Genomic DNA, 27,445 nt, shown 5'->3' on the forward strand with positions numbered 1-27,445 from the left:
TCCTGTTGTCCCTAAAATAAAATCCAGACTCTCAGCCTGACATATAAGGTCCTCCATGATTCACCACTGACAACCACTACATTTTCTCATACTCTTTATGTCTCACTTGGTACTTCAGTAATATTTTATAGCTTGTTTTCCATGTGTACTGTGCTACTTGACCCTTGTGTCTTTCTGTTCACTATTCCCTCTGCTTGGGTTGCCTCGTGTCCCCTTTTGCTTTTTGTCCCACCCCTGTTTCATCTTCAGGGGACCTACTCAAGCATCATTTGTTCTAGGAAACCTTCCTTTTGACTACTTGATTGGAATCAGATGCTCTCTTTTTGTGTTTTCTTAACGTTTTAGGCATATTGCACTTACTATGTACCAAAACAATTTGTTTTATGATCTTTCTGAGTCCTAAAAGACAAGGGCTTAGACTGAGTATCATTCCTTTTTGTTTCTCTAGCATTTAGAATAGTAAGGCAGTATCAACGTAGATATGTCAAGGAAGCGAACTGGGAAAAACAAAGGAAAACTTGAGTATCGTTAGGAAAAATGGAAAACACATTGATTGGAACGTTTTGCAGTAAGTGGTGAATATATATTTTCTTCTTTTTTCCCCTCGCTCTAACATTATAACGTGCTATGGCAACATGACCAGAAAGAAAGGCATTTTATTTCTTTCCTATTGTAGATCCTCTCTGTAGTTCTGGATTTCTTACTAATAACTAGATAAAAGAGTTATTCATTATCAGTAAGGCTATGGTTGAAAGAAAATGGATTCCAAGAGAACTGTGGGCCTTGTGTAAGGAACTTACTGTGATCAGGATTTACATGTGATTTACATATCAATTTATTAAATATTCCATAGAAACAAGATAAGTTTTCAGTTAAAGGGGCCATAAAGGTTGTCTGGTTCATCCTCTCATCTGGCTGGTGATTTTGTCAAACAGAGCCTAGCAGACATTTGGCCTCGATTAAATGCTAATTTATTTCTTTCCTCCTTTTGTATATAATGAAAATGAAATCGTGACATCGGTTTAAGATAAAGAAACTGAAATGCTTTGGCCTTAGGTCACATGGTTTCTTGCAGGCAGCGGTAAAAAACAAAGTGCTTCTGATTTTCAGTGAATTCTTTGATATCATGTTCTAATTTCTATATTTAAAAAAATTCCCAAAGATGAAAAGTTACCTAAATATAGATCTTAGGATATACTCTCATTTGTAGTCTCTAACCTTGGCAGCTTCAACTGCTAAGTCCCTTATTTTGGTACGCCTATAGATGTCTGTCCTTTATCTGCTAATATATGTCATTTAAGGTGCCATATGCAGTTTGAGGTGCTACTTTATCTGATGTTAATGATGTTTTTTTGAAGAAGTAATTTCATCTAATATACTTTTGCTAGTAAAATGTCACTGGCATACCCAAGACTTTATAAAATAGGCTGATGAGAGAAAAGAGAGATGATGGTGGCTCTCTCAAATATTGAACGGAGAAGGACATCCTGCTAACCTTGGTTTCATTATTCTGATGGCAAAAGCTTGAAAAGTTTATAAGGATATATTTAGAGAACGGTAAAGTATCTATTGTCTTAATTGTTGGCCTAATTGAGGGGATTTAGAGAGAAGTGTGAGATAGTATTTAATAATTTAATAGGATTACAGCTAAACTGTATTATGAATGCCTTTTATCACAGGCTAAGAAATGTGTTACTGATCCTGGAAAGAATGCCTTTTGAGGTTATGGAGTTGAAGGATCACGTAGTAGAAGAGGTGTGCTAGGAAGGCCAGCTGGTTGGGGGAGATCAGATATTTCTCTTAATCCTTTTTCCTGTACCATTCCCATACCCTTTATGAAACTTCGCTTGTTTACTGCTACTCTAGCAGAGTAATAAGCAGTTTTCATAACTTTCTGTTCTCAACTCTCCCACTTCAGATATAGAATTTGACTTTCATGATGCTTTTCAACCTGCTTAGCGGCTCCTTTTGTGTTTTTCTAGTCCTATGTGACCTCCCTGAAAGGTACCTTCTTGTTATTCTCTAGATAGCTTCTAAGATGACTTTAATAAGTGATTGTGTGAGGTTTAAAGAAAAAACACCCAGTGACCATTAACATGGCATCCACGAAGAATATCGTGTGCCTCACTGGAAAACTTTTTCAGACTGCTTTCTAGTTAAAGGAAATGACACAATATGATGCTGTTAAATAAAGATGGAGAAGAAATATGGAACTGAGGTTTTTTTTTTTTTACCTTATCTTCCTTTACAAGTGAAAATAAATTCTACATATATAATACCACTATTTTTCTTCTGTTTTGAAAGGCTTAGGATTAGAAATTTGGCTGTGTCCATCTGTGTATTTATCAGCAAACACAATCAAAATGCCTCACTTTTCTTATTTTGAGATTGAATGCTCGTGCATTCCCTGTTCTTCAGAGGCACAGCCAAGGCATCTCAACATCCTCTCTCATCTCTACCTTACAACTACGTAGTTTTTCTTCCATAACACATAAAGCAAAGCTGCCCTGTCTAACATTTATTTCTGTTGCTTTGCTGAGTTCATGTCAGGCAGAAGTATGCCCTATGGAAAATAATTAACTGTTGTCAAATATATCATTTATCTTCAGTTTTTTAAGGAAGAGTTCTAAGGGGATTTCCAGTGATTTATTTCAAAGTCTAATTCAATTAGTTGATCGACTCTTTCTAGGCCGGGGGTCATGTAACAGGCAAGCTATGGGCCAAATATGGCCCATGGACATATTTTATTTGGTTTTAAAGGTGTTATAAAATCTTTGAATTAATTGCTAGTATTTTACAGTTGGGGGATTTCACATAAAAATCCAGATTGCTATCTTTCTTGAAAAATTAGAATATCTGGTAACTGACTCCGCATTCCCACATGGACACTGGTTGGTTAGCACAGAAGTTTTTAGACTATGAGCTCTCTAGGTGTTTATAAGTCCCTACTCTATTTCACCCCCATTTATATTTTTCTTGTTCTAGTAAACTTTTTAATTAGTCTATGCTCTATCACAGTGTTTCTCACCTTTTTATCTCTATATGAATCATTTGGGAATCTTGTTAAAATTCAGATATTAATTCAGTAGTGGGTATAGTCTGAGATTCTGCATTTCCTTTCTTTTTTAAAGATTTTATTTATATATTTATTTATTTGAGGTGGGGAGGGGCAGAGGGAATGTGAGAAACAGAATCTCAAGCAGATTCCATGCTGAGTGGGAGCCCGATGCAGGGATTGATCTCATAGCCCTAGATCATGACCTGAGGAGAAATCAAGAGTCAGATGGCTAACTGACTGAGCCACCCAGGTACTCCCTGAGATTCTGCATTTCTAACAGGCTCCAAGTGACATCAAAGTTTACATCTCAGGACAACAACATTTTGAGTATTAAGCTTCCAAACCAGTCATTCTCAAGGTGTGGTTTTTGATCAGAAGCATCAGCATCTACTGAATCATGAACTCTGGAAGTTGTGCCTAACAATCTGTCTTAGGAAACCCTCCTGGTGATTCTAATGCAAACTAAAGTTTGAGAACCACCATTCTAGTCTAGTCTCAAGTAGGAACATGGTTCATAAAATCACCTAAGTCAGAGGTTTTAGATCAATCATTTGGGGAACTTCCAAAAAGACTGATGCTTGGGCCCCCACCCCTAGAGTTTCAGACAGAATCTGGGGTGGCCTATGCATCAGTATTGCTAAAAGCTCCTGAATGGATTCAAGTGTACAGCAGAGCTGAGAACAATGCTAAGTAAGAAGACTTTCTTGGCACATTACCTGGATTTTCAATAGCTCTTGTCAGAAAAAATTTTTTAACTCTAACACTTTTAACTTAAGTCCGTTTGGTCTTTTTTGTTATAGCCTATGTAAAGGAAAGTGCAGCTGATTTCCCATCATGTTCTTAATGATTACTGGGTCCTTGGATCACATGTGGTATTTCATAAATCATCTATTCACAGTGTATTTGTTATTTTGAAAGCCCACCTCACTGTCTCCTTGCAGAGTGCATTAGACTTGTGAGCTACATGGATCAGGAATCACTTTTCTGTTAATTCTTTTGGCACAATCTGATAGGTTAGGTTGTGCACAACTCTAGAAGGGCACTGTTTGTGTTTGTAACCATCAGAGATTTGTATATTTATTAAGACCATTTTCTGGCAAATGGCAGTACAGTGCCTTGAAGAGAGGTTGCTTTTTCTAAATTGTATGATGATGTCATTTGGGTTAGCAGTAGGGCTGTGTTTAGTCTAACAAATGAGACCTCGGTAAATTCCTGATAAAACAGATTTCCCTCAGATGAAAAACATTCTGAGTAATCAATCATTTGGCAAATGAGCAGTGGTTCAGTTTAGTATTAGTGTTAAGCATTTAATAGGTTTTAATTAGCTTCTATAAACTCAGGGTGGGAGTGTTCCAATAAAAATATATTTGAAAGCCAGATATTAATGTCTAATTCATTTGACTATTTTAGAACTATTTTTAAAAGTCATGCCTATTATGTACTGCATTCTGAATTATAGGATTATTCAGAAATAACACTTAATATCACTAAAACATTTTAGAGTGAGCAAAGTGCTGTTGTAGTTTAGCCCAGTGATTTGAATGACAGCATTATAGAAAGCAATCTAGGAAAGAAAAAAAAAATGGAGACATATTATCAACTAGTCATGTTGTTTGCCTTTGGAGATAATGGAAAGTTTTATTTTTGGGGGGTGTGTGTGTGCGCATGCACACGTATAGAAAAAGCAATAGAATAACTTAAGCTAACTCTGCAAGTAGAATGGATCTTTTGCCTTTGGGCTTAAAGTGACTGTCTTGTAATGCCACTTTGCCACCTGCTGTTATATTCAACCAGAGTGGAAATGAAACATTTTTATATCGTAGCAGTCACTACCTTGCCATATATATTTTCTTAATTTGAGAATGTCAATAGAGTGTGGTTTGCATCAGATCCCGTTTCCCCTTTTCCCTAAGGACTAAAATTCACTCATTCTTGTTATAGGGTGTTTGTGGATGGGAGAGCAGCTTTTGATGTTTTTCATTAACATCAGATAAAATGCCATACTGAAGAATTTTTCAGGCTCTTAGTTGACAACAAAATTATGTTTAAAATAGAGGTCTAACTGTATTTTTACATGAAGTTTTTGTCACTTAAGCAAAGGAATTTAGAGCTAATTTACTGGGAGTCTTGCCTTTTATAATATAATTGTGTAAGAGGGATTGAACATTTGTGGAAGTCAGCACTGGTGGTCCCTAATAAACCTGAAAATGTGGTTTATTTCATATCTTCCTAGACACCAGCAGAAGTCCATGTGATCTGAAATGTCAACACTTTTACCCAGGGTTCCAGACACACTACCTCTGTTATTATTACTGTTTCTTCCAAAAGTTTCCTAAAACGATAGACTAGTTCAGACTGCATCATCGGGAATAAAAAGATAGACTAGGGCAGGCATGATGGGTTTAGTATCTCATAGCCCTGGTGCTAATCCCTACTATTTTTGACATTGTTTGGCTTTTAATTGAGTTTCTTTCTCATTAACATAAACATAGAACAGGATGCAGCATAGAGTAGTGATTAAGAACATGAACTCTGAAGCTAGGCAGCCTGGGTTTTACCTTTTGGAAGGATTTAAAGACATGTATGCTGTTAATGGAAAGGAACTTTTTGTATCATTTTTCCATTACTAGCAAAAACAGACTTTTGAGGTTAGCATTATGAAAATAATTTGTTTTATTTGTAATATAAAAATATTTTTCCCTTTCTCTTCTCCTTATCTTCCTGCCCCTTCTGGTTCCTTGGATTCACAATCTTGGTTAATGAAACACCATGATCCTATTCATTACCCATTTGTTCAACTAGGTAGCATGGTCTATGCCTCCTTGGTGGGTTTCTTATCTTCGTACTTAATTAACTACCAAATCCTGTCTGTTTCCATCTCTGAGACACCTCTATATTTTAGTTAAGACTCTTTTATTTCTTTTTTGTTTTTAAGATTTTATTTATTTGACAGAGACAGAGATAGCAAGAGCAGGAACACAAGCAGCGGGAGTGGGAGAGGGAGAAGCAGGCTTCCCTCGGAGTAGGGAGCCGGATGTGGGGCTCGATCCCAGGACCCTGGGATCATGACCTGAGCCGAAGGCAGACGCTTAACGACTGAGCCACCCAGGCGCCCAGGATTCTATTATTTCTTACCTGGACTAATTTGAACTAGTCTTTGTCCTTCTATTTTCCCTATCCTAAAGCGGTGATTTTCAACTCTTGCTGCACATGAGGACTATTTAGAGAGTAAGGAAGCCTAGGTCCCTCCTTAGGACAGTCAATTTGGACTTTGTCTTTGAATAGTCACAAATTATAAGAGGCTAAAGAAACAAGACAACTAAATGCAAGACATGTAACTAAATTTTCTTTTGCTACAAAGAACAGTATTGGGACGATTGACGAAAATTGAGTGAGGTCTGTCAACAGTTGCTACTATGTTAATAGTGATTTCCTGATTTTGGTGACTATAGGTGCTTAGTAAGAGGATGACCATTTTTTTAGGAAATATACCATGAAAGACTGAGGGGCAAAGGGCACCATATTCTCAATTTACCTGAAATGGTTAATATTTACATACTTATTTTCATCATTTGCATGTAGAAAAACATATTAGCATATTTAAACTAAAATGTGATAAGATACTAACATTTGGGGAATTTTGATAAAGAGTATTTATGTATTCTTGTACTGAATTATGTAGGCTTGAAGTGATGTCCAAATAAAATGGATTAAAAAAAAAAGAACAATCAATTTGGAATCTCTGGGAGAGGAACCAGACATTAATATTTTTTAAACATTTCTCAGGTGACTTAAATGTATGAGAATATTTGAGGTCCTCTGTTATAACTGCTCCTTTATAACAGTGATTCTCAAAATGTGATCACCTGACCAGCATCAGCATCAGCATCTCCTGGACACTTGTTTAAAATACAAATTCACGCCCTACCCTGGCTCTACTGGATCAGAGACTCTGGGCTTGAGGTCCAGAAATATGTATTTTTAACCAGCTATTCCAATGACTGCTTGAATTTAAGAACCACAGCATTATGACAAGTCTTTTTTTTTTTGATTGTACGTCACTAGCATGAAATTTTTTAGCATGTTCATACCTATTTAACTATATTTATTTATTTTGAAGTAATACACATAATACTTATACCAGCTAAATTTCAAGGCACAATATGTGCTTAAAGTGCAGTTCATTGTTAGTGAGAATGGATATAAATCAATAGTGTAAGTACTCTTGTTGATAAATATGTTTTCTTTTCCTTTTTGTGATAAATAATATATCTTTGTTTTTAACCTTATAATGCAGATGCAATAGAGTGAATAGAGTATATTGGTTGGGAGATCTAAGCTAGACTGCCAAAGTTTGGATCCCACCCTGCCAGTATCAAACTGGCCTGGGCAATTGACTTAATGTCTCTGTGCTTCAAGTCCTCATCTGCGAAATGGAGCTATGAATAGTGTCCATCTGAAAGAATTGTTAGCAGTAGCTGAGTTAATGTATGCAGATCACTTAGAAAGTGCCTGGCTATTAGTATGTGCTCAAAAAACCTCAGTTATTCTTACTCAGAATTAAAGAGCTGTCAGCTTTTGTCATTTTCTGTTGTCCTTGTATTATTATATTAAGCTCTATCTATTATTTTTTTGCAGGAGTCTTTTTAAACCACCTATTTTGTTACGGTTGGTTTAGTTGAACTAGGTAATATAATTCACAAATCCATTTAATTGGGTACCCCATGCCCTCATCCCTTGAAAGTGAACCAGTGAGAGAGGCAGTGCCATGTTGTTTGTGGAACTCCTGCTCTCTCTCCAAAGTCCTGAAAATTTGGCCAGGGGAGAGTATTTTTGTATCAGACCAAAGTAAATACAAATAAAAGTTGTAATTTAGTTTCACACCTTCATGGATAGTCTTATGAAACCCCTTGGGGGGAAGCATCCCACCATGGATGATCTGCTGTAGGTCAGTGCTTCTCCAACTTTAATGTGAATGTGAATCACTTGAGGATCTTGTTAAAAGGCGTATTCTGATTCACTTGATATGGAGCTGGTCCTGAGAGTCTGATGGAGATTTCATTAAATAGAAGAACTTGCCTAGTAATCAACAATTGATGACATTTGGGGAGCAGTAGAGATCAGGAGGTTAGGAGTAAAACCAGCTGAGTAGTTAGAGGTCTTGTACTTGTATAGCTAATTTGGAGACATTGAGTATGATTTTTGGAAAGCATTGTTAGCTATTATTTGTATTAAATTAGACCCCATGGGACAAAGCCCACAACTGTGGCCTGATTTTAATACCTACATCTGCCTGAAGTTACATAGGACAAGATAAAAAGTGGTCTACTTCCAGCATGAATTTAGAATGGTAGAGTCATAAAATTAAATGAAGTCACCAAACTTCAGCTAATTTCAATCATATATATGTGTATACACTGTATATATGTATATATGTAATATTATATAATTATATAAACTTACATATACTCACTATGTATATTTATATAAAATGTATATTATATACATATATATGCATACACACATATGTATATATGTACATGAATGCACTGAGATCCAGAGAAGTGGACACAAGCTCCCTGAGGTAGTTAGCTTGTAGAACATCCCAAACACTTTGTAACATTTTCTGCTCAGGCTATAAGATAGTCAGGTCCTCAGAGTACCATCCCCCCTCCAGGACTGTGATATCACAAATGCTACTGCAAAACCTGAGCAGCAGCTTTAGTGCTCTTGGACCTGTGCATTGTAGTGCAGCACTCCACAGAATACTGGTTTTGATTTTAATAACTATTCAGACAGGTTCCAATGCACAAGGAAAAAATTTGCAAAGTTTATTTTTTTTTAAATATTTATTTATTTATTTGAGAGAGCGAGAATGCGAGAGAGAGAATACATGAGAGGGGGTAGGGCCAGAGGGAGAAACAGGCTCCTTGCTGAGCGGGGAGCCCAATGTGGGACTCGATCGTGGGACTCCGGGATCATGACCTGAGCCGAAGGCGGTTGCTTAACCAACTGAGCCACCCAGGCGCCCTGCATAGTGTATTTAAGAGGACAAGAAAAAACAGAAATAATGAGAGGGGTGTTGCCATTTGCTTCACGGTAGCCTCCCCGCCCTGCCCAAGTGTACAGTGATCAGTTACATGTCGGTTTGAGCTATAGAACCCTCATGCTCTATTAACTGTGGTGTTAGGAAAATGGCTTCTGGCAATTTTCCATCATGTCAGTTCCCTGCATATTTACATTAGGAGGAACATTTTTATGATGGGTACAAAAAACAAAATCCCCTCTTCTCAGCATTTCCCCATTAGGCATACAAAATATTTTCCTTCCTATAAAATACACCTTAGGAGTATAACTTAGTGATGCACATTAGATACTGGAGCTTGGAGAAGTTAAGGTTTCAGCTCAATCTCTGGCTCATTATTAGTTCTTTCTGTACTTCATTTCTTGATCTAATGTAAATTGAACTAGGGAATATTTGGAACACTAGTAATGGACTTTGAAAAAAAAATCATTGAATAGAAACTCTCAGAAAACCTTCTGTAGAAAAATTTGGAAAAGGCAGTTTTTTTTTTTTTTTATACTCTCAAGAAGATATTTATAGCAAATCATCAGGTACCTTCGGTAATGAAAGACATAGTTCGTATTTTGATCAACACCTCCCATCTGATACCTTATTCAGCCCTGAATGGGACATGACATTCATTTTTCTTCATGGCATTGAGTGACTTGATGCTATTTCAAATGGTAAATCTATGGGTTTGGATTATTAAAAAAGTCTTTTAGTAATATGCCAAGGACTAAATTGATAAGGTTTTATTTTAGTTCCCTTAAAGACAAATTAGCTTGGAGTAGTGTTAAAATTTAGTAAAGTAACACAGTGTCACCACCTTTTCTGGTTCTATAATTGTACTATTTTCAAACTGTATTTTCCCCCCTTTTTCCTCTGCCTTCATTACCCCAAACACCATCAGAGATTTCCCTAGAAACCTTTAAAATTCACAGTGAATTTTGGTATTTCCTATTTATACTGCTAGCTCTCTGAAAATGCATCCATTGTTAGATGCCAGTTAATATCAGGTAATACTTTACACTGCAATAAGAAGTGATAAAAAAATCAACAACCATGGGCTTCAATGATTTTTTTCTCGGGGGCTTCAACAAGTATTTGATTTTGCTTGAAATTAATGCTTGACAGTTTTAAGCTAAGAATCCAACATTGGTTCCTTTGAATTATATGTTTGCATTTTTTTATTGAATATTGTGTGTACTACTAGTACAGTTTATGCTAAGAGGGACTGGCTTTAAGGCACAATGAATCTTTGTTTCCATTTTACTAGACCTACATAAATAATTTTTTAGAGGTAACCACTTTGTACTCAGACTGTCTAAAGTGCATATGAATTTGGAAATACATTTTACTGACAACTCCAAGTTTCAAGAGTTAAGAATGATCATTTATAAATAGTACTATTTTTATACTCTCTTCTGCTGGAAATGTGAATCTGTCAATTAAAGAATGTCAAAGAGCTATCCAAACCTCCAAAATGATTCCCAGCTACCTCACTTTTGATACAAGAAAGACTCCTGAGTTGCGTGCTGTGGGATGGGCCCACTCCAACAACTAACACTCAATAAATAACTGATTAATGAGAGCCCCTAGCATAGTATTGTATTTTTTTTCCCCTTTAGGTGTGATGATGCTAACACATGTGATTAGACTTTGTGTTGTACTGTGTAAAGGTTTTATAGTTCATTTTGAAAATCTGTTGAGAATGATACTGAATGGTAAGCTAGTATTACTTGAAAGCACTAATATTTAATTAATTAATATTTAACTACGGGAGTGTATAATAGCCATGCTTTATAAATTCACCTGAATTTACTGAAGATACTCATAGACATTGTCTACTCTTGCCTCCTTTTTGGGTGGTTCACTGCTCTTGAATGATGTGATGTCACACTCTTCTGGTTTTTTCCCCCGACTCTTACGACAGTGCCTGTTAATACTCTTTATGTGTCCTGCTCCATTTCCCCCTTCCTCTGCCTGTCTTTTAAATCTCAGTGCTCCTCAGACATCTTTTTGGTCCTCTTCTATTCTCTGTATCAGTCACAGTCTAGTGTATACATGTTGATGATTTTTAAATCTGCTCCCCTAGCCCAGATCTCTCCCCAACACATAAGACCTCTGTGTTCAGCCTCTCTTACTAGATCTCTCTCTTTGGATATTCCGGAGGCACCTCAGACTCAGCGTGTCCCAAACAGGATTTGTCATTATATTCTTCAGCCACACTGATTTAGTTTTTAGTTACTGAAAGTACCATATTCTCTCTTACTTGTTTGCACATACCCTTAACCTGAAATATACTTTCCCTCCAGATAATTCCTTTTTACCCAATAAATCTCATAATTGACTTTCTCCACATAGCCTTTCCCCATTCTTATGTTAAGATTTGGGACCTCTTTTACATAGTAGTAATGATAATAACATAGTAATGCTGTAGTAATATAGTATATAAAATAGCAATATATTATAAAATATATAACATTAATACATATTATATAGTATATATAGTAATATGGTATATTTGTCAAACAGTAATAATGATAAAGGTGATGATGATGATGAGAGTGATGCTCTGTTTCTTATTGATGGTGTAACAAATTGCCACATCCTTAGTGGCTTAAAACAACACAAATTTGTTATAGTTCTGTACATTCGCAATTTGATACTGCTTTCACTAAAGGCTTGGTTGGGGGGAATCCTTAAACTTTCTTACCTTCTCTAATTTCTAGAGGCTGTCTGCATTCCTTGGCTCATGACCCCTTTTCATCTTCAAAGCCAGTAGTGACCTCCAGAGTCTTTCTCACATTGCTTCACTCTGACACCAAATCCTGTGGCTCCTGCTTTCACTTTCCAGGACCCTTGTGATTGATTATATTGGGTGCACCTGGATAATCTGGGTTGCCCTTCCATCTTAAGGTCCGCTGATTAGCAACCTTAATTTTATTTGCACCTTCGTTTCTCTTTGCCAAGTAATGTAATATATTCACAGGTTCTGACAACAAGGCCGTGGCCATCTTTGGAAGCGTATTTTGTTGTCTATCATAATATCTAACAGCTATTGAGAACTTACCACTCACTAGGTGCAGTTCTAAGCACCTCACGTGTATGAGATCATATAGTTGTTAAGAGTGGTGTGGGGGCTGAGAGTTTTACCTTACGCCATTTGCAAGCTTGACAAGTCAGCCTGGCATTGTTTCAGGAATGCTTGCAGAAGACACAAAATTCCTGGGTTAGAGAGAAAATCTTGACGGCTCTAGCTACAACAGTAGCCAGAGATTCAGTACTTTTTGTGCCAGTTCCCTGAGCCCCAGTTCGCAAGAACAGTGCAAGGAGGGCCAGGTGATACCTGCATATACAGTGGATTATATTACAGGTGAGGAACCTGAGCCTACGGAACCTGATTCTTTTATAAATGATGGTATCTCTGCCTGTCCTTTGCTATGGAGAGGACATGATCTCTATTTTTGCTATGCAAATATTCTTAAAAAGACAGCCTGGAACAAAATGCTGTCAGTATCTGTGCTCATAAGACATACGGAAATGTGAGAGACCCTGGAGAATTGTGTTCCAACAATAGCCCTCGCAGTAACCCTGTGAAATAGTTGCAATTATAATCATCTCCATTTTACAGGTAAAGAAAATGAGGGACAGAAATGATAAGTAACATGCCTCATTAAGTAGCAGAATTGAGTTTGAACCTAGGCTGCCTGGCTTCAGAGCCCATGTTCTTAATGTCCGCTCTGTGCTACATCCATTATACCAAGTACTCATTGTAGCATATTCTCTGTACTGCAGTTTCCTGCATGTTTGTCTATAATGTCTCCACTTTTTAACTTGACTGTATCCCCCATTGGGGCTTAATGGGACTTCATCTTTATTGTTCAAGGTTTATATCCAGTGTCCAGATCAGTGTGGCCTGTACTAGGTAATGAATTGGTATTTTAGGAATAAATGAAAGTGCATCATAAATGAAACCTTAATAGAGAGCAACCTTTACTTTCAACCTACATTCTCTTAGATAACAGCAAGTCTTTGTTATATAACAAGCATTAGTCAATTTGGCCTGTTACCAAATGATGAAGATAGGGGTCATTCAGTGTGTGTTCGATGTTTATGCCTAATCATGCCCATTAAATCAAAGACCATGAGTTTGGAAAGTGCTTGGAGAAGATGCAAAATATGATGATGGAAATTGAAGTAGAGCTAATTTAAAAAATTAAATGGGTGAGAAAATGACAAATATTCCTTGTACATATAGGATAAGTCCTTTGGCATAGAAATTCTTTTTCAAGGGAAAAGGAAATTAGGCAACACATGAAACACATTCCTCCTTTGCAACTGACAGTAATCAGTAAGTGTCGAAAAAAAGTGATTGCAGAAATGAAAAAAAAATCTTTTGAATATGTGGCAGGAGGATCAGCAAAAACACAGACTGCGTATTATGGCCTAATGCTTCTTTGGGAGAATGCTAGGAATTTGAGAACTTAAATGCTAAGCTTGTGAATACAAGTGGTACTGATGAAAATTCTGTTATAGGCCAAAAGGTGTAGCTGAAACCAGCCTTTTTTTGATAGAAAGACTTCCCAGTAGAAAGTCCATCAGGAGAAAGTGTTTTTTGTTTTGAAGCTTTGAAGGACTGATTCACTCTTAAATTTGGTGGAAATGTACCCAGGGAGGGGCAAAGCTTAAACTCCTCTTTGTCAAATGAACTTAAAAACAGCCATTCAGAACCTAACCAGTTTATGAATAAAAAAACAAATAACAAAACTTCAGAATTTGCACTTGGAAGGAAGAAAAAAGTTGGTTCTCATTTTATAAATACCGGTAATAGGTAACTTCTGTGAATTTTATCTTGTTTATGTTACTATTTCAAATACAACTTCTGTTTCTACTAGCCACATATGGTAATTGTCAGAGCAAGGAGTTTTGTTTTTTATACTTAAGCATAAATGCATACGTATATAGTATCTTGAGCAAGCGCTGGTCATGGCATAATCAAAATACAACATTTGTTTTTACCTGCTATACCTTTAAAACTTACTTAGCATCCCTGAATGATAATATTTAAATGTCCTATGATGTAGTCTCTTTTGTTTTGTTTGCTCATTTGTAGGTAGGTCCTATATGGCTTTACATCCTAGCGTAAAATCTCAATTCAGAAATTAAAATGCCTGATGTAGCATATTAGCCAATACTTCATCTTTGTTCAAAGATAAAATTCCTCCTCTTCTAAGCTAAAGCCTGTGATGCATTCAATTCCCCAAGGTGGGGCTGAACTGGAAAGATCCCAACTAATGATAGCATTGATTTATCACATTTTGTACTTAAGACTAAGTGCTTTACATGGACCATCTCATTTAATCTGCATGACAACCTGGAGGGAAGGTGCCATTAATATCTGCATTTTATCCATGAAGAAATGGAAACTGGGAGAAATTAAGCCATGTGTTCCAAGTCCTCCGGCTAGGAAGCGTTGGACCTGGGTTTGGATCCCAGACAGTGTGGACTCCAAAGCTCCAACGTTTAACTGTTATGTTTGCTATCTTCTGCCAAGAAGGCCTGGGCAGCAAGAGTTGGAAAGAGAACTTGGGTTGTGTTGAGATACTGCTAGAGTAGAACGTGGAGGACCGTGTTGGGGGTACAATTTAAAGGGTGATATGAGGCAGGACAGAGAAGGAAGAGTTAGGTCAGAAGTTGGTGTTTTGAGAGCAAGATGGATTTGGGTGGAAGGACCAGGGCAGAGTTCAGAATGGTTCTGTGAATCTGGAGGGAGTGCCTCTGAGTGCTCCTTGGTGGAGTTTAAAGAAGCAGCAGAATACTTCACATGGCAGAGAACCCTAGGCCTGCTGACCAGAATTGCAGAATTTAACGCTCTTTCTTAGATGAGTATTGGTAATGGTTATGTACCTGTCTGGCTTGTAAAACCAGCAAAACCAATTGTGAGCTATATTCAGCGTGATTTGTCATCACAAGGAAAACCATTTATTTTACAATAAATTCTTGGACATCAGCCATGTTCTTGGCACTGTGCTAGACTCTAGAAATGCAGCGATTGAAATAAAAAATGACCTGCTGTTATGGAGGTAAAGTTCAATTGGGTTAGGGTTTTAGCTTAGATACTATCTCCCCAGAGAGGCTTTTCCTGGTCACTCACTCTGACCAGGAAGTATCCTCCCCACAACCCCATATTCTTTAACATCCCTGGGTTATTTTCATTACAGTCCCAATCCTAATCTCCTTTTGTTTTATTTATTTATCTGAGTATTTTTTGGCTCCTTACCTGTCCCCCTGAAACGGTCCTCTGGCGCCAAAGCTGGAATGTGAGCTCCGTGGGAGCCAGGTCATTGTCAGACTCCTCTCCTGAGGAACAGTAAGGACTCAATAGACTTTGTGAATGACTGGATGAATGGAGAAAATATACTGCACATACAGGGAAAATAAGAAAGATTAGTTACTCCCATGAGAAAATCTTATGGATTTTTCCCTATTGTGAGACCAAAACTTCGAGGATTAATGTCTGGCATTTTAGATTTTCTGAGCAGAAAATCACACACCCAACCAGGGACCAGTGCTGTTCTGTAAGGAAAGAGCCACTTCCTCTGGTCATACTCCAGGCTTGGCAGCAGCTCTGTCCTCTGCTCAGGTCTGGAGGGATTGGCTGCTGAGGTGATGCTCTTGAGTTGCAGGGGATCAAACTTCTTTCTTTGGTATTTAACCTTTTATCTTCCAGGACTTTCTATCCTTGTTCAGGTTCAAGTTTGAAATCTGGGTCATTGTGACTTCTGATCTTACCCAGGACTCTCTTACTGCTCTCAGAATATTTAGATAAATAATGGATGGCAAATGCAAAATGAATTGACAAGTTTGGGTGTGGACAGTGGAAGGCAGAATTGGCTGGTGAAGAAATATTGCTGAGGAGAGCCAGGACTTCAGGGAGTCTGGCTTAGGCAAAAGGGAAAGTGTCAAGGGAGAGCAAGACAAGTAGACTAGAGGTCATGTTTCAAATGACATCTCCTTTACTTTTACTCTTAGAACATGGAGTGTGAACTTGATATTGTGGCAGAAAGTATCTGAGCTGAAGGACACTAGACTCTCACCTTAGAGCCAGGGCTTGGTTGTGCCCAGCACTAGGGCCCATATATCTTATTCTACGTGACAACTGACAGTGATCTGTGAGCCCAGAGTCTGATTGCGGCATAGGGAGGACTGATATTGCACACTTTTTTTGCTCATGGTTATTTAATAATGTAGAGTACATTAGAGGAGATATTTACAAAGTCACGCATCAGAACATTACCACTCATACTGGAGACTATTTCGGTTTGTATGTATTATTAGACCCTGTTTGATGATTCTTTGGACCTTTCCACATAGTTTCAGTGTTCCTTTTAGCATAATGTTGTGAGGGTAGTAGGACATTTTTCATGGTGATTGACTTTACTTCAGAGTGCAAAAGAGGGAGTTGCAAGGTTATCTTTAGGTTTAAGCCAGATTAATGGGAAGGATCTATTCCAGAAGGAATTGTACCCTGGGGAGCTATCAAATAAGTCTACCACAAAGATGCTTCCATATTTTCTTCTGGAGCTCAAAGAGAGCTTCCGGGCATGTGGGAGGTGACAGATGACATTGGAGTGGGTAAGAACACTCAAAAAAAAAAAAAAAAAAACTAGTAGAATCAGTTAAAAAAACAAACACACACACAGAAAACAACTCATAGATGGAAATACTAGGAACTTTGATTTTCAGAAGTCAGGATCACGAAATAAAAACAAAACAGAGAAGCAACAAAAATAAGATAGGCTAATCTCAGAAGTGGAGGAGAAACATTGATATCCTGTTATGACAGATCCTGATCAACAGACAGTACGATAATTCTCAGCAATATCAAACAAATGAGATTTTGTGATTTTAGTTAGCAAGAGCTGTTTTGACAGTGTTAAAGGTAGAAGACAAATTATAGTGCATTGAAGGGATCAAGTAGAGAAAGTCAGGTTTTTATGTTAATGTATGTAATTGCATTCACTAGAATTATATGAATATTTGCTATCTGTCTATAGTTTTTAAAACTGTAGTAATTAATTAGAAACAGAGTATTATGTGTAATTTTATCCAGGATTCTCTTTGAATTTCCAAGTAAATTAGATTCTGAAACATTTGAATTTTCTTCAGTTTTCAAGGCATATTAAAGAGGATGGTTGCACATTTTAATGGATGTTGCCTCATGACAAATTTATTTTTGCAAAAATTAAAATAACCTGATTCATTGTGAATAAATCTTAACAACTTCAAAGTTAAGCAAAAGAGTATTTCAACTTACCAGCTTCATTGAAGTATAGTAAGTTCAGTAACTGCACACATTTAAAGTGTACAGTTTGATTTTTTAAGTTATGTATACACCCATGAAATAATCACCCTAATGAGCATATCTTTTGCCCCTAAAATTTTCCCGGTGCAATCTTTTAACATTTCCCATCTTTGTCTCCAGGAGACCACCGATCTGCTTTTTGACACTGTAGGTTAGTTTGCATTTTCTAGAATTTCATATAAATGCTTGATTCATACGGTACATATATATATATTCTTCCTTTTTCGCTATTTCAGGATTCAACTTTGCTACATGTATTGATAATTCATTTCTTCTTATTGCTGAATAGAATTCTGTTGATAGAACACATTCACCTGCTGATAGACATTTGATTTATTTCTAGTTTTTGACTATTGGAAGTAAAACTGTTAAGAATATTTGTGTCTCAGTGTTTATACGGATATATGCTTTATGAAAGAATTCTTTTTTTTAAAGATTTATCTATTTATTTGAGAGAGAGAGAGTGTGAGAACAAGTGGGAGAAGGGGCAGAGGGAGAGAAACTGAAGCAGGCTCCTTGTGTGACTCGGGGCTCGATCCCACGACCCAAGAGATCATGACCTGAGCCAAAATCATGAGTCAGACACTCAACCAACTGAGCCATGCAGGTGCCCCCAAAGTATTCTTAAAGTATAAAACTATACAAATATAAAAATATGCAGAGTCTTTAAGTTATAAAGGCATAGAGCAGAGACGCCTAGTTAAAATATCTCTCAGTAGTTGTTAGAACAAAATCCAAGTTTCTTTGGTATTTTGTTACAAGGTTATTATGTGGATAGTAGCATAATCTAATTTTTTTAGTTCCACTTTTTCCCCCTTCTGCTATCCATAGACATGGTTCCCTATATCTACTGTAAAACCTTTCTGTGTCTGAGAAGCTGTCTCCTATTACTGATGCTTCTGTGCTTTACTCTGTTCTCCATCACTTTTTCCTGAGTCTAGCTCCATTCACTCGAGAGTTCTTGTGTGGTGGATGTTTAGCCTTATTACCCAGGCCTGACTTCTGTGCTCTCGGAAGTCTAGAAACCAGTAGGTAACCAGCTCTCTGTTTGGGTTACCATTAGTGGTTTCTTTGGCACCAACCTTTAACTGACCCCTCGCTGTACCGCTCAGGCTGCTAGTTAGGCTTTTGCTGTCTGATGACTGCCCCCTAAGTGTACCTTCCCATTTATTACAAATTTCTAGATTCTCCATCTGGCTCAAGTCAGGAATCTTCTGTCTTTTGCCAGTTGAGCCAATCCAAATTCCAGTGTGTGGCCTGCTCTGCTCACTTACTTTTGGGGACCTGACTACTCTCAACTCTTGGGGAACTCCAGCATACAGAAGTGCCTCTGTTTTCAACAGGCTTGGTTCCAAAGGATTGTTACTAAGTTCACGTGTCCCTTCAAGTACATGATCCCAGATGGGTTACTGCTGTTGCCATCTGATGGTGGCAGGGAGAGTTGGCACAGAGAGGGTCTGTTGCCTAGTTTGGTCATATTTAGGGAAGGTCTCAAATTAAAATCTTAAGTAGAAGAATGTCTTCTTGTGACGTATTTGCAGTTTGTTCTCCTTTATATCCTTCAGCCACACTGACCTTCTTTCTGTTTGTCCAATATACTCACCTCATTTCCCTTCTCATTTCTTCCCTAGGACCTTTGCATTTGTTGTCCCTTCTTAGAACACACTTCGACAAGTCTTTGGATAGCTGGCCTCAAACATTATTCACACCTCAGGTGAAATGTGATTGCTTTAGCAGGCCTGCCTGGACCACACTGCACCAGCCCCATCCGTCAATCACTGTCTTACTCTATTGTATTTTCTTTGTAGAACTTATTGTTCACTGAATTTCTTTCATTCATTTACTATTTGCTGACTGACCTCCTCCTCCTGCACACACCCACATATGAATTAGAGCAGGGGGCAAGGAGAGCTCGAAGGACAGAATAATTCCTATATTGAGCAAAGGAGATGTTAAATAAATGCTTGTGTCAATGAATGCAGATAGTACCTCTGACTGCCTGTTGAAATCCTATTTGCTTTTGATGTCCAGCTCAAATAATAACTCTTTCAAGAACTTCTCCAGCCAGACGTTTTCTTTCTCTTTCACGGCACTTTTTATTCTTTATTTCTTGTATTATGCTCTCATGTCCACATTTTAGATTAAAATGTAGTGGATATAGGGATCATATCAATTTATTTTATTATACATCTCAGACTAAAGGACACAGGAAGTGATGAGATGTTCGTTGAAATGATGAATACATGACAGTCAACCATATTGTAAGACTGCTGACCATTTTATTCTTTTTCTTATTATGAAATATATAAAGCATACAGAAAAGAAACAATAATATTATACATAATATCCATGTACCCATCACCTGCTTTAAAAAAATTAATATTAAAGACAGATTTGAAATCCCTTTTGTGACCATCTGCAGTACTGTGATTTATAAGAAATATCTATTTGGTCATCTGAATGACCAAATATGTATTTTTCATATATATTTGATGTATATTTCTTAAATATATCTGGTGTTCTACATGGGTTTTTGGCTTAGAGCTTCCAAAACCCTTGGAATTTCCTAAGGGTTTGAGAGTCTGTGTTACGTTAATATTAGTTAATGTTAGTGTCTTTGTTATGTTAATGAAGTGACTTTTGACGAGATCGAGTGCCTTCAGGGTGGCATGGCTGTAGACGTGAAGTGACTTTTGGAACACACCTAAGGGTTGGGGCAGATCTGATCTCTGTGGAGCCAGTCATATGATTAGTGAGTTGGAACTTTCAGTCCTACCCTCTGGCCTCCTCCTTCTGGGAGGGGAAAAGGGCTGGAGATTGAGGTCCATTGTCAATGGCCAATGATTAAATCAATTATGTCTATGTAACAAAGTCTGTAAAAACCCCAAGGGATGGAGTTCAGAGAGCCTCGCTGGTGGTGAACACAGATTTGGGGAGAATGGTGCACTCTAAGAGGGCATGGAAGCTTCACACCTTTTGTCAGTATCTTGCCCAATACCTCGCTTCCATCAGGTTGTTCCTGAGTTACATCCTTTTGTAATAAACTGGTATTCTAGTAAGTAAAAATGTTTCTCTGAGTTCTGTGTACCTCTCTAGCAAATTAATCAAACCTAAGGAGGAGATCATGGGAACCTCTGATTTATAGCCAGTCAGTCAGAAGTACAGATAACAACCCCGGGCTTGTTACTGGCATCTTAAGTGGGGGTACAGGATGGTCTTGTAGGACTGAACCCTTAACTGTGGAATCTGATGCTCTTTCCAGGTAGAGAGTGGCAGAACTGAGTTGAATTCTCATATTCTCCAGTGTCCAAGAATTGCTTGGTGGTGTGGAAATCCTCCTCAACCCCATGCTGAAATGGGGTCAACGAACCTAAAAGACTGTCCCTCATCCCCTTTCTGCCCATTCTGAACTGAAGCAATCATGATTCTGAATTTGGTGTTCATCATTCCTATACGTGTGTGATTGCATGTGCATTTTACCACTACTATCTGTCTGGGTATGTGTGTGCATGTGTGAGTATCCATTTATAACGTATGGTATTATTCTGCTTATTTTAAGTAGTATATGGTAGGGGTCATTTTACACCTTTCTTGTTCCTTCAACGTTATGTTTTTCAGATTATCCATATTGATTTATATAGTATAAGAATCTAGGGGTAAGATCGTGTATTTCAATTGTTGTGTAGTATTCCTTTATTTTAACTATTTTATGGTTTCTTTGCCCACTATCTTGGTGAAAAGCATTTGGTTTTCTCTTTTCACTCTTTTTTTTTTTTTAAGATTTGATTTATTTGAGAGAGAGAGAGCATGAGCAGGACAGCAGAGGGCAGAGGGAGAGGGAGAAGCAGACTCCCCGCTGAGCAGGGAGCCTGATGCAGGGCTCCATCCCAGGACCCCGGGATCATGACCTGAGCTGAAGGCAGCCACTTAGCCTTAACCAAAAGAGTGACGCAGGTGCCCCTCCCCTTTCACTCTTAAAAACAATACTATAGCAAACATTCTCGTACCATTTTTTTCTTGACATCGTAGGTGGTTACTCTGGGGTTATTGGGAAATGGAACTTTTGGGTCAGAGACTGAAAACATTACGTCGTTGTGCTTAAGAGCAAGGCACTGGAATCAGGCTGCCTGGGTTCGAATCCTAACTCTGCCACTTCCTGGCTTACCCAAGAAGCAACGAGCAGCAGCTATTTACAGCCCTTGTGAACACACATGCACTACCTCAGCCCCTGGCCTCATGCAGTCAGCTTGGCTTAGGTCCCTTTGGCTCCGGTGGATCCTGCTGGAGCCAGTCCCCAGCAGCCACTGCTTGCCCCTGGAGCCAGAATGCAGCAGGACTGTGGCTTCACATGCAATCGCTGCTTTGCATTTCTGTACCATTTCTGATCCATGAAGAGGTTTATTTTCAAGCCTGGAGATATTTTTTAGTTTTCCGTTTTAATATTTTATTTATCACTGCTACGTGTTTGCAGCCGAGGGAGTACATCAAAGCATGAACTTATTGTGTCACCTTAACCAGAAGTTGATAATACCTCCACAGCCTTTTAAAATAAGCACACGTCTTAGTATCATCTAATCATAGATTTTTGGAGCTGGAAGGGATTTTAGAGATAATGAAGGCCAATAACCTTATTTTATAAGTGAGGGAATTGTGGTCTCGAGAAATTAAGTGATTTACCGAGGTCATATATCTAGTTAATGGTGGAGGGCAGGACCAGAACCAAAGCCTGCGGGCTCCCTCAGTAGTCCTTTTGCCAGTTTCCACTATTACAGTTTTGTCTCTAAACTATATTTGCATGCAATATTTTATTTTTAACAGAACTCAAAAAATACAGGGGAATCTATGCAGTTAGAAAAACGACACGTCATACTTTTAAACTGATATAGAAGATGTTTTCTCTCGAAAACATTTGAGGTAAAAGGAGGAGTACAGCATTCACTGCCTTGAGCTATGTTTTCATTAGAAGGCACCATGCCTTTTGACTCTCTAGATTTCTGCTGCATTTGGTTTCCTTGACTTCCTGAAACTTATTAGGGTGGGCCCATCAATAATGGTGCCGATACTTCCAGCCTCCTCTAGCACCGGGTCTGAAAATGAACAGTGATGAATGCATATGGCCAGTGTGTACAGTGATAGCCTATATTTCTGCTGTCATGTAGAAATGGCAGGTAGTTTAACTTAGAAAAAAAATTACTGAGAAAGAGCAAATACTCCTTTTCATTAGGGTTTCTGGACTTTTTTAGGGTATGCATTTAGAATCCGGCATGTTTGTTAAAGCCTATGGAATTGTTTTATCCTGTTTCTAGATCTTTTAGCTGTGCCTAAGCACCCGTACGCTGCTATGGAGAACTGGGGACTAAGTATTTTTGTGGAGCAAAGAATACTGCTGGATCCCAGTGTTTCATCTATTTCTTATTTACTGGATGTCACCATGGTCATTGTTCATGAGATATGTCACCAGGTATGAGAAAAAGAATTGGGTGTAAGTATAATTGCAAACTGTTGAGAATGCAGAATGATTTCAGATACTTAGATTAGGAGCTAAATTATTTTCCTCCCAATTAAGTTTTAATTATATAGAGAGTACTGTGTAGTTCTTTTTGGATGATATGTCATTTTTCTCAGATGACAGCACAAACAAAAGCAAACCCACTGATGGTATTGAATAAACAACTGTCATTCAGTTTAGTTGAGGAGTGAAATGGCACTGCAGCCTCTTCGGAGACCCTATCCAGTCACGAGTCCTTGTCAACCTTGCTTTATTTCCTTGTGATTATTGGTGTGTATATATGGTAAGTGCAGTGATGGCGGTGATTTATTGCATTGCTGCAAGATGCAGCTGAGTTTTGTGTACGTGTCAAAATTTGCTTTGGCTGAAATCAATTTGTTATTCCCTTTTTCCCATCACAGAGACACTTAGGAAGTCTTTCACTAACTCAGCCATAGACTCTTTGTTCTCCAGTGATTGATATTTTTTTTGTCTTGGCATGTTTAGAAATTCATATGTAAATTAGCCAACTTTGTGGTGAAGCAGAGATAAAATTAATTTCATTTTGATTTTATGCACTTTCTTACAATGAGTGGAAGGTATTATAGAGATTTTGCAATGCTTATTTGAATCTTGATTCTAGTTAAAAAAAAAAAGACAAAACTGAAAATAAATGTTCATGCAAATGGAAAGCAATACCTGTCCTGGTGAGTATGGATAGCTTTAAGTTAAACCACTGGAAATCCCATTGTTATACTGTATGGCTTCTATTTGTTATAAACCCAAAACCGTTTTAAAACACTAGAAAAACTCCAGAAGGAACCTATGTGGAAAATGCTGTCAGTGAAAGAAAGTGAAGTGCTAAATGCTAATACATGAAAACTGACATAATGATAAATTGGTTCAGGCCATATGGCCGTTTCCCTCAATGCCAACCTTCTGCAAGTAAACCTGCGCGAAGTTTGTACCTGTCATGCTTGCCAGGTCAGGCATGTGTCTCTTGCCTCAGACGTAAGGGGATCCATTGCACAGATAATCAGGGTTCCTCCACTGTGCTAAAGAGGATGCTTTCCAGTGAAACATAATTCTTTGAGGCATAAGCAGTTTCCTTTTTGCAGATTCCTAGAAACAGGTTACTTGTATAGTTCTGTTGAAGTAAGAGCACACCGATGATGTTATCTTTGTTCCTAGAACCGGATTTCATTTGTTCCATATTACATGTTACTTTCTTGTTAGAACTTGGCAGTGCAGGCTACTAACCATGAGAAAAGGGTCCAGAAGCTGGGAGAAACAGAATTTCCACTCTCATTACCAAATTATTTTCCACATTACCCTCTCTCCCACCTAGACATTGTCATGATTTTTAAGACAGGCTTTCAATTTAAAGGAGAAACATGCATTTTTGATTAAGAATAAAAATGATTTTAAATATCATTTATTTTATGGTCATCAACGTAGAGTTAGTTACTATCTCTTATTCGTATTTCAGCTAGAGATCCTCTTGAGTAACTGATACTTTATTATTAATATTGAAACGCTCAGTCACTAAGCTCTTTACTGGAGCTCCTAAAGCTATACCTGATCTGATAGTATCCGCCTTCTCCTTCTGTTTCTTAAATATCTCATTCCCACTTAAGGTCTTTACACTGTGTTGCTTACATCTGCCTGGAATCTTCTTCCCAAAGTTTTCTCATGGCTGGCTCCTTCTTATCGTTATAAAGTCTGAGCTCAAATGTCACCTGCTTAGAGAGAGCATTTTTGCTTTTGACAATCTAAAGTGGTTCTTTCCCCATTCCTACCACATTTTATTGGATCTGGAATTGTGTTGTTCATTTGCTTTTATATTTTTTATTTTGTATCTCCCCTCATTGCCCTTGCCTCCACAATTAAGTGTCAGCTGCACAAGAAGGGACATTTCCTGACTTTTCATCATCACACCCAAAGTCTTTAGGATCACTCTAGGCATATAATGTTTTTGTTTTTATTTTTAATGAAAAAAAGAATTTCTTTAACTTTTTGCCAATCTAAGCAAGGATGTCAGAGTGGGGCATCATGATCTAATTAAAACACTGATTAACAATGGCAACGTTATTGGGACACCTTGGTGGCTTGGTCGGTTAAGCATCCAACTCTTGATTTCAGCTCAGGTCATGATCTCAGAGTCTTGAGATCGAGCCCCGTGTCCAGCTCCGTGCTGGGTGTGGAGACTGCTTAAGATTCGCTCTCTCCCTGTCCCTCTGCTCTCCCCCCCCCCCACTAGCTTTCTCTCTCTATCTCTCTCTCAAAAAAGAAAAAAAATGACATTATTTTTCATGAAGGAATTTTAGAGATTTTTTTTGGTCCAGCCCCTTATTATCACAAGATCACGGAGAGTCAGGGAACTGACTCATGGAACATCGTGGAAGCCCTCAGTTCCTTCAGTCAGCCAATGTCTTCTTTGAGTTTTCTGTGCCGTGGGAAGGCAATGCTTCCATACCCCCTGTGATGAGTAGCTCACCACTTGTGGCAGTACTTTCCATTTTTGGCCATCTCATTCTGTTAGAGGGTCTCCTATATTTTTAGCAGACATCTACCAATCCTGATTTCCATCCATTAGTTCTTATTTGTTCTTTGTAGGGCCACAGGACACAAGTCTCTTCCTCTTCTGTGTACCAGGTCTCCAAATATTTGAAAATAGCTGTAATCAGTTTTTTTCTCCTGAGTCCTTTCTTCTCCGGGTTAAATATTCCTTTTTTATTCCTTGGTCATTATATTTTTGTTCTTCCCTGAAAGCATTTATAAAAACAAAAACAAAAACCTAGTGTCACCAAGTATTTGTGTCACCAGTTGAACAAATCAATTGTCTTGCCACAGTACATTTTAAGATCACAAAATCTGTTAGGGAATGAATTCTAGTTATGATAGTCATAGTTTAATGCATTTAATTTTAGATAAAATCATTCTGATTTTAGATAAAAAAATTTGATTTTATCTGATACTCATTCATTTTTTAATTGCAGTGGTTTGGTGACCTTGTGACTCCAGTATGGTGGGAAGATGTGTGGCTGAAAGAAGGTTTTGCTCACTACTTTGAATTTGTTGGCACGGACTATCTCTACCCTGGCTGGAACATGGTAGGTGCACTTTTTTTAGTTGTTTGGACTTCTAGTGAAAGGTTGGTCTTGTGTTACAGAGCTTATGTTATCATTAGAGGAGACTGAAAATGCCATCTGGAAAACCACCTGTCCAATAAAGAAAAAGTAACCAAAATTTAAATTTAACTTAAATTTGAAGTATTCCAAAAAAGTTCTGTTTATTTATTAGAACTGAATAGAGTTTGGTTGGTTATAAGTTGATTTCAAAATGCTATAGCTTTTCTTCTAGAAATATCTTAGATTGTTGCCTTTGAGAGCAAAGGAAAATTCTTTAAGATTGAGAAGGTAACAGTAATTCATAAGTAATATTTTGTGTATACAGTATTTCAATATATACAAAAATGAGACCTTAATATTTCTTCATTGTGACTAAAAATTAAAACATTTGCTTATTTATAGAATACATTATGGTTGTGGATGTACTCTAGGATCAAATGACTTAGGAAGATGTCATTAACTTCATAAAGAGTTATGCATGTGGTACCTGCACTCTAAGAACATATCTGTCTGTCTGAACCTGAAGTCGAGTTTGTTGTCCCTTAAGCAGTGATGTTTCTAGAACATCCTAAAAGAAAAAGTGGAGGGAAGGGTGGTTTTTATGTGTCTTTTAATATAAGGTTTTCATTTTATATGTTTTTATTAATCAATAAGCGACTGTGTTATTATTAAATGAAACCCAGGGTATATGCTGTTTTGGAACTTGAATTTTAAATTTAGCTTAAGTGATACTGTGTAAAAATTGCCAAATACTAACATTTGTCAGCTTCTAGAAACTCATATCTCACCTGCGATATAGCATAGCAATAACATGTATTTGCACTGCTCTTTTTTGATGTTTAAAGTATTAATAGTAAGTGATTACCTAATTATCTGTTAAAATTATGATTATGAGTTGAAGAGTTAAACCAAGATGAAATATGAAGGTGTCTGTAAGTCATGACATAACTTCTCTACCATCAATTCAGCCAACTTCTACTGCATAAAAAATGTGATCTTACATATCTCACAGAGGAACCATGATAATAGTAATATCATATTGATATGTTTTCATTATGTTCATGCAGAGTTGTCCTTATTTTGTAAAAGCAACATGGGTCATTTCCTCAAACAATGAGATCCTTTTACTTAGCCCTCTGTATCTAGAGGTGTCTGCATATATGACATGATTCTAAAAATCTTACTGAAACTGCTTTATCATGGCAGTGGAAATAAGTGAAAATGCCTTTAAAGAACTTTGAAGAAAAATCACCAATGCCGTACGATATTAATTATTTAAAGTATTCTTTTAACAAATGTGAAATTTTAAACTGAAATGTTTAAGGATATTGAAAAT

At 37.5% G+C, this 27,445-nt stretch overlaps 1 protein-coding gene across 1 annotated transcript in view; it reads left to right on the forward strand.

The window, feature by feature from the left end:
* The window catches only part of TRHDE (thyrotropin releasing hormone degrading enzyme), a 362,338-nt gene that overhangs the window by 163,693 nt on the left and 171,200 nt on the right, over positions 1-27,445 (forward strand). The window contains exons 4-5 of the mRNA XM_028091339.2: positions 22,797-22,951; positions 25,978-26,091. Of these exons, the coding sequence (XP_027947140.1) occupies positions 22,797-22,951; positions 25,978-26,091 (269 nt within the window). The remainder of the gene's footprint in view (positions 1-22,796; positions 22,952-25,977; positions 26,092-27,445) is intronic.

Source organism: Eumetopias jubatus, unplaced genomic scaffold (genome assembly GCF_037043125.1).
Source record: "Eumetopias jubatus isolate StellerSeaLion01/CBP00866 unplaced genomic scaffold, mEumJub1_p1.0 scaffold_8, whole genome shotgun sequence".
Lineage (NCBI taxonomy): Eukaryota > Metazoa > Chordata > Mammalia > Carnivora > Otariidae > Eumetopias > Eumetopias jubatus.